Source organism: Vombatus ursinus, unplaced genomic scaffold (assembly GCF_900497805.2).
Source record: "Vombatus ursinus unplaced genomic scaffold, bare-nosed wombat genome assembly UNPS02004423.1, whole genome shotgun sequence".
Taxonomy (NCBI): Eukaryota; Metazoa; Chordata; class Mammalia; order Diprotodontia; family Vombatidae; genus Vombatus; species Vombatus ursinus.
In genome coordinates, this window is record NW_020944201.1 from 1,170,802 (window position 1) to 1,185,997 (window position 15,196).

Sequence of the window (15,196 nt, forward strand, 5' to 3'; positions counted from 1 at the left end):
TCAGTAAAAAGCATGGGCCACCCACCAGTTACCTCTCACTCTTGACAAAATCACAATGACCTCTCTTCTTCTGCTTCTCCTTCATAATTCCCTGTTTGTTGATGTGTTGTGCCTTGCTCATCTCCATCCTGTACCCCTGTATCACCCTTTGTGTGATGCCCAAATCCAATTCTTCAGAGACTTGAGTTTTCCAAGACTCTCAGCTGTACAACAACACTAGGAAAACTATTAGTTAAGTTGGTAGGGCAAGAATTATCAGTCCCATTTTCCAAATGAAGAAACAAAGGTTCAGAGAGGGTGAGTGATGTCACAAGTAAATGTCAGAGCTGGGATCCCAGCCCCAGTCTTCTCATTGAATCCAAAGCCCTTTCTGTCTGTCTTCTCTGGGTTATATTTTAATTGAGGATATTCCCATAGGATCTTTTGGTTAGAACCCACTTGCCATCCATGATCTCACTGGCTCTTTGCAAAAGCCCTGGGGGAGGAGCCAAGAAAGAAATTTCCCCAATGAGGAAATCTGGGGATTTCCCTGTGGCCCAGAGAGGAGTAGTGACTTAACTCAAGTCCCAGAGTTAGAAAGTGACAGAGCTGAGATCAGCAGCTAGGTTTCCTGGGTCCTATCCCAGGCCTGTCAAGGTCCCTCTAGCAGAATTGCTCAAGTTGGTAAAGGTGGCTGGTTTGGAGTGAGGCAGGGGCAACAAGAAAATATGGGTGTTGAGTTTGGTCTCAAAATTATCGATGATGACAGATAAAAAAGCAGGGAGACCCTGGGGGGCAATGGGAAATCTGGCATTGGTCCAAGGTGAGAGAGGTCAAGATATCCATTTGGAAGTCTGCCTTATAGAGAGAACAGTTGAAATCATAAGAATGTTTGTACGCTTTCTCGGGGTGCAGAGAAAAACAAGCAAAGATACTGGTTGATCTGTGACCTGGGGTTTCCAAAGAGCTATGGCCTTTTCCTTCTTTGCCGTCATTCACTGAGCTAGCCTGTCTCTTCTTTCAAGATGGATTAGCAGCAATGCCTGAGTGAGTTAAATAGCTTGCTTGTCATCTAGAAAGGATTGATCAATTTCCAGTTTAAGGTCACCATTTTACTTTTGCAAGGCAGAGCAGGAAAATCATCTTGTCAAGATAGCATGGAGGATCTGAATGAAGCAGGAACCTGAATTCTCTTCCCTCAGGTGTGTTGTATTGCACCAAGGAGTTAATAGAACGGCCCTGAGGGATCTGATATAGGCCAACCCCCTCTATCTACCAGGGGATGGAATAGCAGCTCAGATTCTGAAGTGAAGTGACTTACCCAAGGTCCCACATAGGATTATTGCCCTAGAGGAAGGGACCTTAAAGGCCATCTAGTTCAAACCCCTCATTTTACAAATGGGGAAACTGAGGTTGGGCAGAGGAAGTGATTTTACACAGCCCATAAGATGCAAAACTGGTTCTCAAAACCAGTTTCTTCTGATATTCTCTCTAGTACCGGTGCCCCTATGCCAGGGATGCTTCACAGTGAAGTTTGGATTCTGTCAAAAGGCCACACTTGAGAGCCACATTTGGCCTTGAGGCTGCAGGTTCCACAACCCTGATCTAGTCTCTGCTAGCCTTTGTTCCTTGAGTTTCCTCCGAGTCCTCTTAATTCAGCCTTGCATATAAATACACACCCTTTGTGATTGTTAATGTAGGCTTAGCAGAGGAGGGTGTACTGTGAAAAAATGTTGGGGTGCTATCTTCAAAGGACCCCTCATTTCTTTGCTTTGTGGATTATCCATGACTTTTCTTTTTCTATTAAAAAGACAATTGAGTCCTGTCACTGACATGCATTAGCTGTGTGACCTTGCACTCTGAACCTTAGTTTTCTCATCTGGAAAATGGAAATAATAGTACTTGCCCCAGCTACCTCCTGGGGTGATTGTGTGGATCAGGAGATAATACATGTGCTATTGCTTTATAAACCTGCAAGTCTGTGGAGACCAGAGGTGAGATTAAACCATAATTCCATTGGCTCATTCTGTAAGCAAACGATTCTTTAATAATTTGAATAATCCTTCCCTTGTGAGTGTTCTGTTCTAAGACTTTGGCATTGGGGACTATCAGGTATGTTCAAAGAGGCAGGTGTGCTCAAGAGATTCCAGCCTCAAACAATAGGCATATATATATAATATATATATAACCTATATATAATATATATATGATTTCCATATATATATATATCTCCATTCAATGTAAAGCTCCATATTTGAGTTTTTCAAGTCAGTTGCACAAGGATAAGATGGGGGTGTTCAGCAGTCTGTCTGAAGACGCTCAGAGGGATTCAATAGACTGAAAGTTCTGGGTGAGCCAGCAGGGGGATGGGGCAGCCCCCAAAGTGAATGGCACCTAAGATTCCATCTAATATCCAAGAATAAGGAAGTTCGGGCCCCTCTGACCAGGCCTAGTCAGACCCCAGCTAGAGAGGTGGGACCTGTTCTTGGCTCCCAACAGGCAGAACCAGGAGTAGTGGGGGGTTAAGTTGTAGAGAGGTCTGTTTTGATGGAAGAGAAAATTTCCGAATAATAGAATTATTCAGGAGTGACGTGGGCAGCCTCCAGAAATAGTGAGCTCTTCCTTATTGGAGGTATATATTCAGGTGACGTTCTAGACAGTCTCTTATAGTTGTGGTCTGGTTGATCTAGTTGGCCTCTGAGGTCTGACATTCTTTGGTTCTCTAAAGTGGGTGCTTTCCCCTTCTCTGGGCTCCTGGGACCTGGTTTGGACAGACCACTTGGTGGGAGTGAAGACCGTATTGCTATGACTCTTCAGGAAAGAATGTCCCTGCTTCCTTGGCCCAAAGAGCAGCCCAAGAATAGACAGGGGGAAAAAGAAGAAGCATAAGGCCATCCTCTTGTTTTCATTGTTACATGGCAATCCCCACCCTCCTTGGTGACCTGGTGGCATGTGGCCAGAGGTTCCCACCTCTAGCAGCAGCCCCAGGGAGGTGGATCAGGAAGGTCAACACAGTGGCCATCCTTCCTTTGTCCTGGTGACTCCCAGACTGACTAAGGCCAAGATAGAGCTTCCTGAGAGATAAGATAGGTTCTTTCACAGATCTCCCATCAATTTTTTGATGCTGGAGTTTTTGGCCTTGTTCCCTTTAGGGGAGAAAGGTAGTTTTGCCACATTCAGAGCCTGCTCCATGGCCACATGGGAGCCAGTAAAGGATGTCAGAGATGAGAGGGACCTTAGAGCATAGAATGTTTGAGCTGGAAGGGAGCTTAGAACATAGAGAATACCAGAGCTGAAAGGGACCTTAGATCCTAGAATATTAGAGCTAAGAGTAGTCCTAGAAGCCATCCAGTTCAGCCCCCTGAAGGGGGAGGAGAAACCTGAGAGGTCAGAGAAGTCATTTGCCTTTCCTAGGGTAATACAGTGAAGTTCAGGGCAACATCAGACCTAGGTCCTAGGTCTCCCTACTCCAGAGAGCACTTTCTCATCTAACCTGGGCCACCAAGGCCCTGCTGAGTTGTTCTTTCGGTAGTTTCTACCTTGACATTAATGAAGGCTTCATGTGAGTTCCCAAAGCTGTAATCAAAAAGAAAGGAGAAAAGAAAAAAAGAAAGAGGGCTTCGGTTTCCAAGTGGCTGGGCCTTCTCCTTGCTAAGTTATTATAATCTGAGCAGGGTGAGCTCAGCCGTGGTGTGCCAATATTGTCACACCTCGGGTGCTCCTGCCGCAGGCTCCGGATGACACTGGCATATCAATGTGGGAAGGCCTTCCTCTGGCCCTCCTTCTCTGTATTCTTTCAGTATTACCAGAAGGTCAAGTTCAGGGCTGCCATCTTTTCAGTCATGGGACTAACATTATAGAGACCACTTGGGTTTTATTTTATTTTATTTTTATTACCCTTCTCCCTTCTGCTTGGTGTTTTAAAAATGCTCATATTGCTGGCAGCCACCCTGAGCTAATTAAATATCTATTTTCAGTGGTAGTCTTTAGCTGGAATACGGGAGCAAATCAAAGAAGCTTTGGAAATCTGGCCGAGGGCCATTGTCCCAGACCTTGCTTTAGGTTGGCTCTACTGGCTGCTGAGTAGTGACTCTTGCCACCAGTAATTGCCCTCTCCCAAAGAGGGCTGGGTGGCTTCTGGCATGGGATCCTGGGTTCTTGGAGCATATCACCTCCTTGAGGGTAGAGACTGGCCCCTTTTGGTTGGTCGTTTCTAACCTTTAATGGGTGCTTATTGTTTAATTGAATCAAATTAGAGGCATAGGATCTGAGATCTAGATCTAGAGGAAACCTTAGAGGCCAGCAAATCTAACCTCATTTTACAGAAGAGGAACCTGAGGCACAAAGCGGAGAAGTAACTTGGCCAGGCTCTCTTAGCTGGTTTTGGTATCTTCATGACTCCCAAGTTCAGAGCCTATCTCATATGCCCTGCTGCCTCTAATTAAATTAAACTGATCCAGAGCTGAGAAGGACCTTGGAGATCACCTCATGCAACCTTCTCATCTTACAGATGGGGAGATTGAGGCCAAGAGAGCAGAAATGACAGTCCAGGTCAACCAGCTGGCAGGAAGATGCTTGAGACTTGCCAATTCTCTTGGGCCTTTCTTTCTTCTCTCTGTGCTTGTAACTCCTGTAAGCAGAATGGGGGAGGAAGAGGCTTGGAAAAGCTTTTTTCAAGGCTCCCACACACTGAAGGAAGGGTGTCTCTACCGTACTGTCCCGTGGCCAAGAACTATTTGTAGTTAACTCAGTGCCCACTGACATATTTATCGCCTGCCTGCAGCATGGAACAGGAGGAGGAGGGGGAGTGAGGGACAGAAAGCAAGGGCTTTGGGGAAAACAGCACGGAGTCTGTTCATGAATAGAATTCTGCCTCTCGACACATGGGCGTCAGAGTCTGCCTGCCCTTTGTGGCAAGCACAGGTCATAGATGGACTTTCTACCTCCATCAGGGGCTGAATGCTGTGCCTCTCAGATTCCTTCCCACTCTGTGCCTCTGTGACTGTGAGACTGGGCTTGGCTGCCCAGTGCAGTTGGTTTCCACCATTGTATAGTAGAAAGAGCCCTGGCTGTAGACTGAAAAAAACCTGAGTTCAAGGCTTGGCTGTGCCTCTTACTAACTGTGTGAACCAGAGCCAGATATTTTGCTTATCAGTGCCTCCATTTTCTCCCTTTTAAAATGGAGATAATATCTATTCTCTCTCCTTTAGTCAATTAAGTACTTGCTTTGTGCCTGGCATTAGTGCTAAGCCTTGGGTATGCAGAGACAAAAGTGAAGCAGCCCCTGCCCACTGTGGGCTTACATTCTATCGGTGCAGATTTGGTCAAATGTTAAAGCCAGAAGGCTTGTTAAAGAATATATTGTCTTATCTTGTTCAGCCTCTTTGTTTGATTAAAAAACAAACAAATGATAGAACTGAGCCCCAGCAGGGAAGATCACTTGCCCTTGCTCATATGGCACCAATTGGCTCTTGGGACTTCAATGCCCTTTTCAGAAATGTCACCAGGAAAAGCCCACGTAGGAATGAGGCTTTGCCCCAGGTTACACTATAGTTCTTAATTGGCATGGGGACTGGGAATCAGGTCTCCCAATATCCAGTGGTTGACCTCTAAATTATGATGAGAAATGCTCTGAATAGTGGTTGGTTGCTGTTTCACAAATGATGCAGATTGCTGACTGTTGTGGGTATCATTGTGGAGAGAAAGACTGGACCAGAGGAGCTATGCACATATATAAGGAAAAAGAATAGAACACAATTAAATATAGCTCCAATGCCCAGCACACACAGTAGGCACTTAATAAAATTGAATTCAAAATCAATTTTCTTCTCTAGAAGTTCTAGGGTTTGATTAAGGGCCCACTTTTTTTGTGTGTGGTCCTGAAACAAAGCTCTGGGGCTTGAGAAGGGACAACTCCCTACTGCTGCCAGCCTATCCAAGGTCGCTGCCAATTTCTCCTGCACACATCTGCAGGACAGACCAGGACAGATCTTTTAGTGCCTTGCATCTGGCCAGCGTTCAATCCTTACTTGGCCTCTAGTTTTAGCATGCTCTGATCCATAGAAGCTTTGTGATCTGGGCTAAATCCCTTTGCATCTCTGGGCCTCAGTTTCCTCTTATGTAACTAGGGTAGAGGATCTCAAAAATTTCTTCCAGCCCTGTAGAATGAATACCATATTTGGAGTTAGGAAAACCTGAATTCAAATCCTGGCTCTGATGCTTAGTAGTGATGAGCCCCTAGGCAAGTTACTCCTCTTCCCTGATCTTCAGTTTCCTCAGCTGTAAAATGGGGATAATAATGGGGATAATAATGGGGATAATAATGGGGATAATAATACTACTAACCTCACAGGGTTATTGTGAGGAAAGCACTTTATAAACCAAACAGTATATAATAATGGGAATTATTTTTATTCAGAGATCCCTTGGAACTCTTACCATTGGTTTTCTAAAATTCGTGTCTGATTTAAGCCTATGAATGGCAAGGGCAGAGATTGAATGTAATAATGAAAAAGAACTTACTAAATATTTGCTATGTGCTAAGCCTTGCAGATACAAATAAATATAAAAGTGAGACAGTCCTCATGTGCAAAGAGCTTCATTAATTAACTAATAGGATAAGACAGTATATGTTGGGGAGTGGTGACCAGGGAAGGAAATGTTGGGGTGGGGGGGAGAAGATGCTGGGAAGCTGAGTTGATCCATAATTAGAATGGTCAATTGACACACCCTGTCCAGGAACAATAGCATTATGGCAATGTCAATTTGATTACTGACCCCAGAGTTAAGAGGCAGAAATGGGGAGGTAATATATGGATGTTGAGATGGCCAGAGTGGACAGCTGGCTGGGATGGGAAGTATGTTCTGGCCTGATAGTCTAGAGCTGCTTGGGTGGAGTGGGCTAATTGAGTCAGCTCTCACTCATTTACCTATCAAATGGTTTGTTGCCTGGCACCTCTCCCAGGACTACCACTTGAGACTTTTGGAGCTATTGGGTGCCACTTGGCTTACTTAGGAGGCATCTTCGTTGGGCTAAAGCCTTATTCTTCTCCATTCCAGAGCAAGTCTGCATATGCTAAAGAGATAAGATTCATAGGCTCATAGGTTCCTAGATCTAAGACTGGAAGGAACCTTCAAGATCATGTAGTCCTTCATTTTATGGTTTTGGTTTTGTTTTTGTTTTTGTTTTGGATGAGGCAGTTGGAGTTAAGTGACTTGCCCAGGGTCACACAGCTAGTAAGTGTCACGTGTCTGAGACTGGATTTAAACTCACGTCCTCCTGGCTCCAAATCCATTGACCTTTCCACTGTACCACACTTGCCTTCAGTATACAAAGAGCACCGACTAGAGTCAGGAGGCCTGAGTTCAAGTTCTGACTCTAAAACTTATTTTCTTTTCCCCCTTTTTCCCCCCATATTAGCCATATTAAAAAAAAAAAGACAAGAAAGATGAAGAGAAAAAAACATACTTCATTCTGTACTCTTGAGTCTATCAGTTCTCTCTCTGGATGTGGATAACATGTTTCATTATTAGTCCTTTGGAATTGTGGTGGATCACTGTCGATCATATTGATCAGAGTTGCTATGTCTTTCACAGCTGATCATCCTCACAATATGGCTGTTACTGTGTTACTGTATTCTTCTCCTGGTTCTGCTCACTTCACTCTGCATCAGCTCATATAAGTCTTCCCAGGTTTCTCAGAAACCATCCCCTTCATCATTTCTTATAGCAAAATAGTATTCCATCATATTCATATACCACAACTTGTTCAGCCATTTCTCATTGGGCATTGATGGGCATCCCCTCATTTTCTAATTCTTTGTTACCACAAAAAGAGCTGCTATAAATATTTTTGTACATATAGGTCCCCTTCCCTTTACTTTGATCTCTTTGGGGTAGGAGTAGTGTTGCTGGGTCAAAGAGTATGTACTTTCATAGCCCTTTTGTTAGAGTTACAAATTGCTCTCCAGAATTGTTGGATCAGTTCACAACTCCACCAAAGGGTGCATTAGTGTCTCTGTTTTCCCACATCCTCCTCCATCCAACATTTGTCATTTTCCTTTTTTGTCATCTTGGCTAATCTTCCACTAATTTTTCTATATGCCCTTGGACGAGTCATTTTTTTCCCCCTCTGACCTCAATTTCTCCCTCCTTTAAAAAGAAAGTGTTCAAATAGATTATCTCTAAGTTATGTTCTATCTAGAACAATATATAAATTGGTGAATCAGGTGATTGTGGGAGTCAGAAAAAAAAATTAGACTCCCAATATAAAGTTCTCTGCTTGAGTTTTTAAAAAGTCAATGACACCAGTGGGTGGGCAGGGAGAGATGTAGTTAGACATTTCAGAAGGAAAAGATCTGGGAAGTTTTGTGAATTTAAATAAGGTAAGAATCAACAGTGACATGGCTATCTCACCCCACCCCACCCCCACCCCCCAAAAAAGAAAGAAAGAAAAACCTCAAGCTAAGACTTCATTGGTCGCAGGGGTGGGGAACCTTCGACCTTGAGGGCACATGTGGCCTTCTAGGTCTGCCTTTTGACTGAGTCTAAGTTTTACAGAATAAATCCTTTTATTAAGGAGATTTGTTCTATGAAGTTTGGATTCAGTCAAAGGGCAGCACGTGAGGACCTAACGGGCCACATGTGGCGTCGAGGCCCCAGGTTCCCCATCCCTGGTAGAGGCGTAATATCCAGAAGGAGGCAACTGTGTCCCATGGTCCTCTGCTCTGGTCAGGTCACATCTGAAGGGCTGTGTTCTTTTAGGAGGGGTATTGATAATCTGGAGAATGTTCAGAGAGGGAGAGCCAGGGTATTGACAGATCTTGAAGCTATGCCATAAGAGAATCTGTTGAAAGAAATGTGGGTGCTAGCTTGGAGAAGAGAAAGCAGCTCTTGAGATATTTGAGGACAGTTATTGTTGATACCCCTACTCCTACCTGCCCCCCCCCTCCCCACTGTGTAGAAGTTGGGTTACAAGGAATCTGCTTGACCTCAGATGTCAGAATTAGGAGCATTGAATAGAAGTAGCAAGTAGTTTGGTGAACTCAAAGGACAGTATATTTGAAGTCAGAGGACCTGTGTTCAAATCCCAACTCTGAAATTTACTGCTTCTTTAACCTTGGGCAAGGCCCTTTCCTTCCCTATGCCTCAGTTTCCTCCTCTGTAAAAGGATGGAGTTGGACTAACCTGGCCTCTGAGGTCCTTTCTAGCCTTCCATGTAGGCCTCTCTGATGTTACACAGAAGCATGTTATACCATCTAAGGAAGCATTAATTTCTTAACAAGCAGAGCTGTTCAAAAGTCAAATGGGCTTGCCTTGGGCAATAGTGAGTTCCTGGTCTCCGGCAGCTTTGAGGCAGCTTGCAGAGCCCTGCTTGGAGCATGTTGGAGAGCAGATTACTGCTCCAGGGGTCAGTTTCCTCCAACTCAGATTCTGTGATCCTTCTGCCTGAGATCACTGTCATTCCTAAAAGCAAAGGAGGGCAAAAGTGACCTCTGAGCGTTCTTGCTACTCCAAGATTCTGGCAGGCCTGAACTCCTGTCCCGTTGGCCAAGATGCCATATGCTTGGCACGCTCGTGATTTGCCTGGCCAGGCCTGAGCCTGTCTGGGAGACTGTAGTCTTAGACCTGGGCCCTTTACTAGTCTAGGCTGTGTGTTTCATACGTACAGCCTTGATCTCACCAGGGTGTCTTTGGCAGAGGCTGTATGTGTGTGTATGTGTGGTGGTGAGAAGGGAGTATGAGTGGGAGATGTCTCTTTGTGACCCATGTAATCTAGTCCTGGTGGCCATATTTCCTCATGCCCAGGGCAGCCTCTGACTTTCTGTGTGAGCTTAGATGAGTTATTCATCCCTTTTCTCTAGGCTTCTGTTTCCCCATCTGGAAACTCATAGGGACTAATCCGTGGCCTCAGTTTCACCAGGCAGTCTCTGGGATCATTGACAGAATACCTGTTGAGCACATGGGGCTCTTTGGGAAGAAGAGAAATTCCCTTTCCCATTATTGACCTCGCTAAATGCTAGATTGGCCTCCAGGGCAGCCAAAGACCTCCAGGACTGGCTTCTTATATGTTTGAAGAATGTGGGAGTATGTCATACAGGGGGTGGGGATCCCAGAAAGATGTGGTCAACTCTCTATTATCCACCATCAGAGAAGATGTGGGTAGCATGAATATTTGAAATCATAGTTAATCCAAACTTAACTGTTACCAACTCACCCCCTCCAATCTTTCTCTGTAGGAAGGTAGATGAATGGGAAATTTCTCTTCTTCTAGTGCACTTACTAGCAGCAGGAGTAGAAGGATGAGCAGGGGAACCAGGGACCTGGATAAGGCCTATACTGGCTCATAATTGGCCAAGGCATCCGTCTCCCTCTCCAGGCCTCACTTTTCTTCTTTATCAAATGAGAAGCTTGAACTAGCTGGTGTCTGAGGACCTTCCTAGCTCCTAAATCTTATGTTCCCATAGGAACCCGTGATCATACCCTCTGGATGATAGAGAGTTGACTGTGTTGTTAGAGGGGGCAGTCCAGTTCATTGATTTCCTTTCCCCTTATGAATTCAAAGTAGGCCAGGGGGCTGGACAATGGGGTTGGGAGCTACTGATCAATTGGGACTGAGCCTCTTCTATTCTCTCTTCAGCTGATCAGCGGAGGTTCCATCGTAAGTGCTGAGGCAGTATGGGATCATGTCACCATGGCCAACCGGGAGTTGGCGTTTAAGGCAGGCGACGTCATCAAGGTCCTGGATGCTTCCAACAAGGACTGGTGGTGGGGCCAGATCGATGATGAGGAAGGATGGTTTCCTGCCAGCTTTGTGAGGGTGAGTGACTACTTAACCCCCTTACCAGCCTAGCCTGACTCCTCTACCTGTCCCTCCCCTTCTGATAGTCTCTCTTCCTCTATTCCCCCCATCCCTAGTCCACTCTTTGCATTTTTTCCCCAATTTCCCTTCTTTTGAACCCTTCCCTTAATTTCTCTCCCTCTTTGCCTTCAGCCTCCTCCGCTTGCTTTTTTATTTCATCTCTGTCTCTGTCTCTCTCTTGTCCTTTTCCTTCTCCCACTGTGAACCTTGGCGTGTTTGACCTTGAGCAGCAGACAGAGGACCTGAGTTCTGATGTCTGTCACTGACACTACCTTTGTGAGCTTGGGTGGGCTACTTGGCCTTTCTAGGCTTTAGTTTCCTCCTGGAAAGTGAGGGAATTGGGCTAGCTGGCTTCTGAGGGCCCTTCCAGAGCTGGACCTGGGATCCTTCCGTCCCTTCCCTTTTCTGGGCAGCAAATAGCTCATCTCTACAACAAGGAGGCTAGACAAGATGATCCCCAAGGGCCTTTCTAGCTATGAGTTTATGTCCTAAGGTTCTGCCCAGATAATACAATGTATACTCTAAGAAGGTCTTCCAGCTGTGACAGCCAACATCTTCCAGCTTCCTTCTCATGTTATTCCCTTCTCCTTTCTCCTCTCAGTTTTCTTCTTCTACCTTTTGTTTGTGCCCTTCTCCCTGCTTGTCTCCCTGTCTCTACTCCTTCACCTTCCCCCCTTTCTCCTCTTCCTCTTTCCTCTCTCTATTTTTAGTCCTCCTCTTTCCCTCTGATTCCCTCCCTTACCCATTCTCCCTCCCTTATTCTTCCCCTGTTTTCTCCCCCCATTTTTCCTCCCTCTCCACTATATCTCCTCCTCCTTTGCCCCATATCTCCTCCCTCCCCCATTTCTCCTCCTCCCTCCCCTATATCTCCTCCTTTTTCCTCTCATTTCTTTCTCCCTCCCCCATTTCTCCTGCCTCCTCTCCTTTTCTCTTCTTTCTTCTCCCCATTTCTCCTTCTGCCTTCCCTCCTTTCTCCTTTCCTCTCCTCATTTCTCCTCCTCCCTCCTCTATATCTCCTTATCCCTCCCCCCATATCTCCTCCTCTCTCCCTCCATTTCTCCTTCTGCCTCCCCTCATTTTCTCTTCTTTCCTCCCCCTATATTTCCTCCTCCCTCCCCCCATTTCTCTTTCTCCCTCCCCCATTTCTCCTTCTGCCTCCTCACCTTTTCTCTTCTTTCCTCCCCCATTTCTCCTCCTCCTTCTCCCCCTTTTCTCTTCTTCCTTCCCCCTCCTTCCCCTCTCACCCTCCTTTCCTTTCCTTTCCTTGATTCCCTCAGTTGCTGGAAATGTCATCACCACAGCAAGGTTGTTGCGGGCCTGTCTTTCTGCTGTTAATGTGAGGAGTGTGGGGCCTTCTTTCCCTGAGGGACTGTACATTTTGATTGCAGATTCTTCTCTGTAGCTCAGCTCTAGACAGTTCTGGAGGAGGGAAGCTAAGGGGGAAGCAGACAGTCTGAAAAACCCCCTGGAGGACTTACTCTTAGAAGCTGTGCAGTGCCTGGCCTTCTTCTCTTTCCCATAGGCCCTCGGGGCAGGGTCCCCAAAGGTCTGAAAAACCTCATGCCCCAAGCTGACCAGACTGTGTACTGAAAGGAGCATGGCCCCAGCAATTAGGGAACCTCCAAATGAGTATTGCCACTCCCTCATTGTATGCCCATGGGCAAGTCATTTCCCCTTCCAGGCTTCCGTTACCTTATCCATAAAATGGGGAGACTGGAGAAGATGCTCTTCAAGGTGCCTTTTATTTCTAAAATCAGAATCTTTTACTGTCTGACGTCTCTTCCAGCTCTGGTATTCTGTAGTTCTATGAATCTTAGCACCTAATTTTCCCAGTCTATAAAATGAGAGACTAATCCCTGTCCTGTGTACTTTACCAGGGTGATGTGAGGATGGAATGAACTCATTGATGCCCAAGTACATTGGAAAGCTAAACTGCCCCCAAGAATGGGAGTGCTGTGTTTGCCATCTCTGAATCTCAGGGCTGCTGTAAGGCTGCTCCTAGGGCATTTTTAATTCAACCCCTATCCACGTGGAAATTCCTTGTAGGACACCCTGACCAAAGTGGGCATTTTGAGCACCTAGAACTCCCTACCTTCTGGGCCAGCGTCCTTTTCTTTAGTGATCACTAGAAATCCAAGGTGCAGGTCTTTTCTCAGTAGAATAGCTGCTGGAGAGGCATCCTCGGCTGCAAACAGAGGTTCTTTGCCTTTGTTGTTTCCTGAGGTCCTTGGGCAGTCCATCTATCTGTGGACCCTTTCTAAGAATCATGTTTTTATTTTATTTTTTTATTTTTTGGAGGCAATTCGGGTTAAGTGACTTGCCCAGGGTCACACAGCTAGTAAGTGTCTGAGGCTGGATTTGAATTCTTGTCCTCCTGACTCTGGGGCCAGTGCTCTATCCACCTCAGTGCTACCTAACTGCCTCAGCATCTTTTTTTTTTTTTTTTTTTTTTTTTTGGCTAGGCAATGGGGTTAAATGACTTGCCCAGGGTCAGGTGGCGCCATAATAGTGTACAGAATGTTGGGTCTGGAGTCAGGAAGACCTGAGTTCAGATCCAGCCTCACACACATCCTAGCTGTGTGACCCTGAGCAAGTCATTTCCCTTGGTTTCCTCATCTGCTCAATGGGAGTAATAGTACTTATCTCCCAGGGTTATTGTGAGAAGCAAATAATATAATGTTTGGGGCAGCTAGATGCCCCAAAGACAGCACCAGCCCTGGAGTCAGGAGGACCTGAGTTATGTGTTATGTGTCTGAGGCCAGATTTGAACTCAGGTCCTCCTCTATCCACTGCACCACCTAGCTGCCCCTAGAATCATGTTTTTAAACACATCAAATAAAATACATGATTACAAAAGAAACCAATTATATTAAAATCATTGCCAGAATATTTATTTTTGTTTTGTTTAAAAAAAAGTCATAGATCCCAGGTTAAAAAGTAGGAAGAATGCTGGATCTGGAGTCTGAGGTCCTAGATTTGAATCCAGACTCTGATACTTACTGACCATGTAGCTGTGAGCACTTCCTCTTTCTGGACCTCAGTTTCCCCTTCTACAACATGAGAGGGTCAGACTTGATGTCCTCTAAGATCTCTTTCAGCTCTAGACCTATGATCCTATGACCCTGAACTATAATTCTGAGTCTCCCTAATAACACCACCGTCCACCTTGTTCCTCAGTATAAGAGAGACTTTGTACGATACCTATGGGGCATCTGGCTTCCACTTTGATAACAGGATTCTCAAAAGCTTGTTTTAGTGGGCTTATATATTTTTTTAAGCTACCATTTTTTAATGTGCCCACCACTATACTAACTACTTTACAAACATTATATTATTTTTTTTAATTTTTATTTTTTGATGAGGCAATCAGGGTTAAGTGACTTGCCCAGGGTCACACAGCTAGTGAGTATCATATGTCCGAGGCCGGATTTGAACTCAGGTCCTCCTGACTCCAGGGCTGGTGCTGTCTTTGGGGCATCTAGCTGCCCCAAACATTATATTATTTGCTTCTCACAATAACCCTGGGAGATAAGTACTATTACTCCCATTGAGCAGATGAGGAAACCAAGGGAAATGACTTGCTCAGGGTCACACAGCTAGGATGTGTGTGAGGCTGGATTTGAACTCAGGTCTTCCTGACTCCAGACCCAACACTCTGTACACTATTATGGCGCCACCTGGCTGCCACCTACCTTTTCTATCTACATTGGATGGCTAGAGCTCTTGTTGCCAAGGCATCTCCCCTTCCTAACTTCTGGATGTGGAACAATTTTCAAATTTCAAATTTCAGATTTGGAAGACTCCAGAGTCCTAGGGGTGGGGAACCTTCTCCAGACTGCCCCATGAGGCTGGGTATAGATAGGTCTCTGACTCTGGGAATCCTAAACTGGAAGGCTCATGGTTGGGACTGAGGGAGAGCTGAGTTCTGTGGTAAAGCAAATCCATTAGATTTTTGTCCATGAGATATTAGGGTGTCAAGTCCATGAGACATTAAGGCATCAAGGATTCTACAAGTTTTATGACAGTTACTGATACTCTAATGGAGGCTAGACCAAATTAGCTTGGATTAAGAGCATAGGAGGGATCCTGAGAGATACAGGAAGGGAGACAAATGGTTTCTTCTGCTTTCATTGGCCGTTCCTACAGAGTCAGTGTGCTATGGTGGAAAGAGCCAGGGTCAGGAGGCTGGATCATCTTGGGCATGTAACTTCACTCAGCCATCAGATGAAGTGGAGGAGGCCTTCTAAGGTCTCTTCTGACCTTAAAATCCACTGATCCAAAGAGGCAACTCTCCTGTCTGGCCCTCAGTTTCCATATGTATAAAATGGAGGTGATAATAGGGGTAATATGGCCTTG

The 15,196-nt window shown here is 45.4% G+C and overlaps 1 protein-coding gene across 5 annotated transcripts in view; it reads left to right on the top strand.

Moving 5' to 3' along the window:
• The window catches only part of ARHGEF9 (Cdc42 guanine nucleotide exchange factor 9), a 277,350-nt gene that overhangs the window by 175,051 nt on the left and 87,103 nt on the right, over positions 1–15,196 (top strand). For all 5 annotated transcript variants that reach the window (XM_027836028.1, XM_027836022.1, XM_027836035.1 and 2 more), the window contains one exon: positions 10,619–10,798. In XM_027836028.1, coding sequence (XP_027691829.1) covers positions 10,619–10,798 — 180 coding nt within the window. The remainder of the gene's footprint in view (positions 1–10,618; positions 10,799–15,196) is intronic.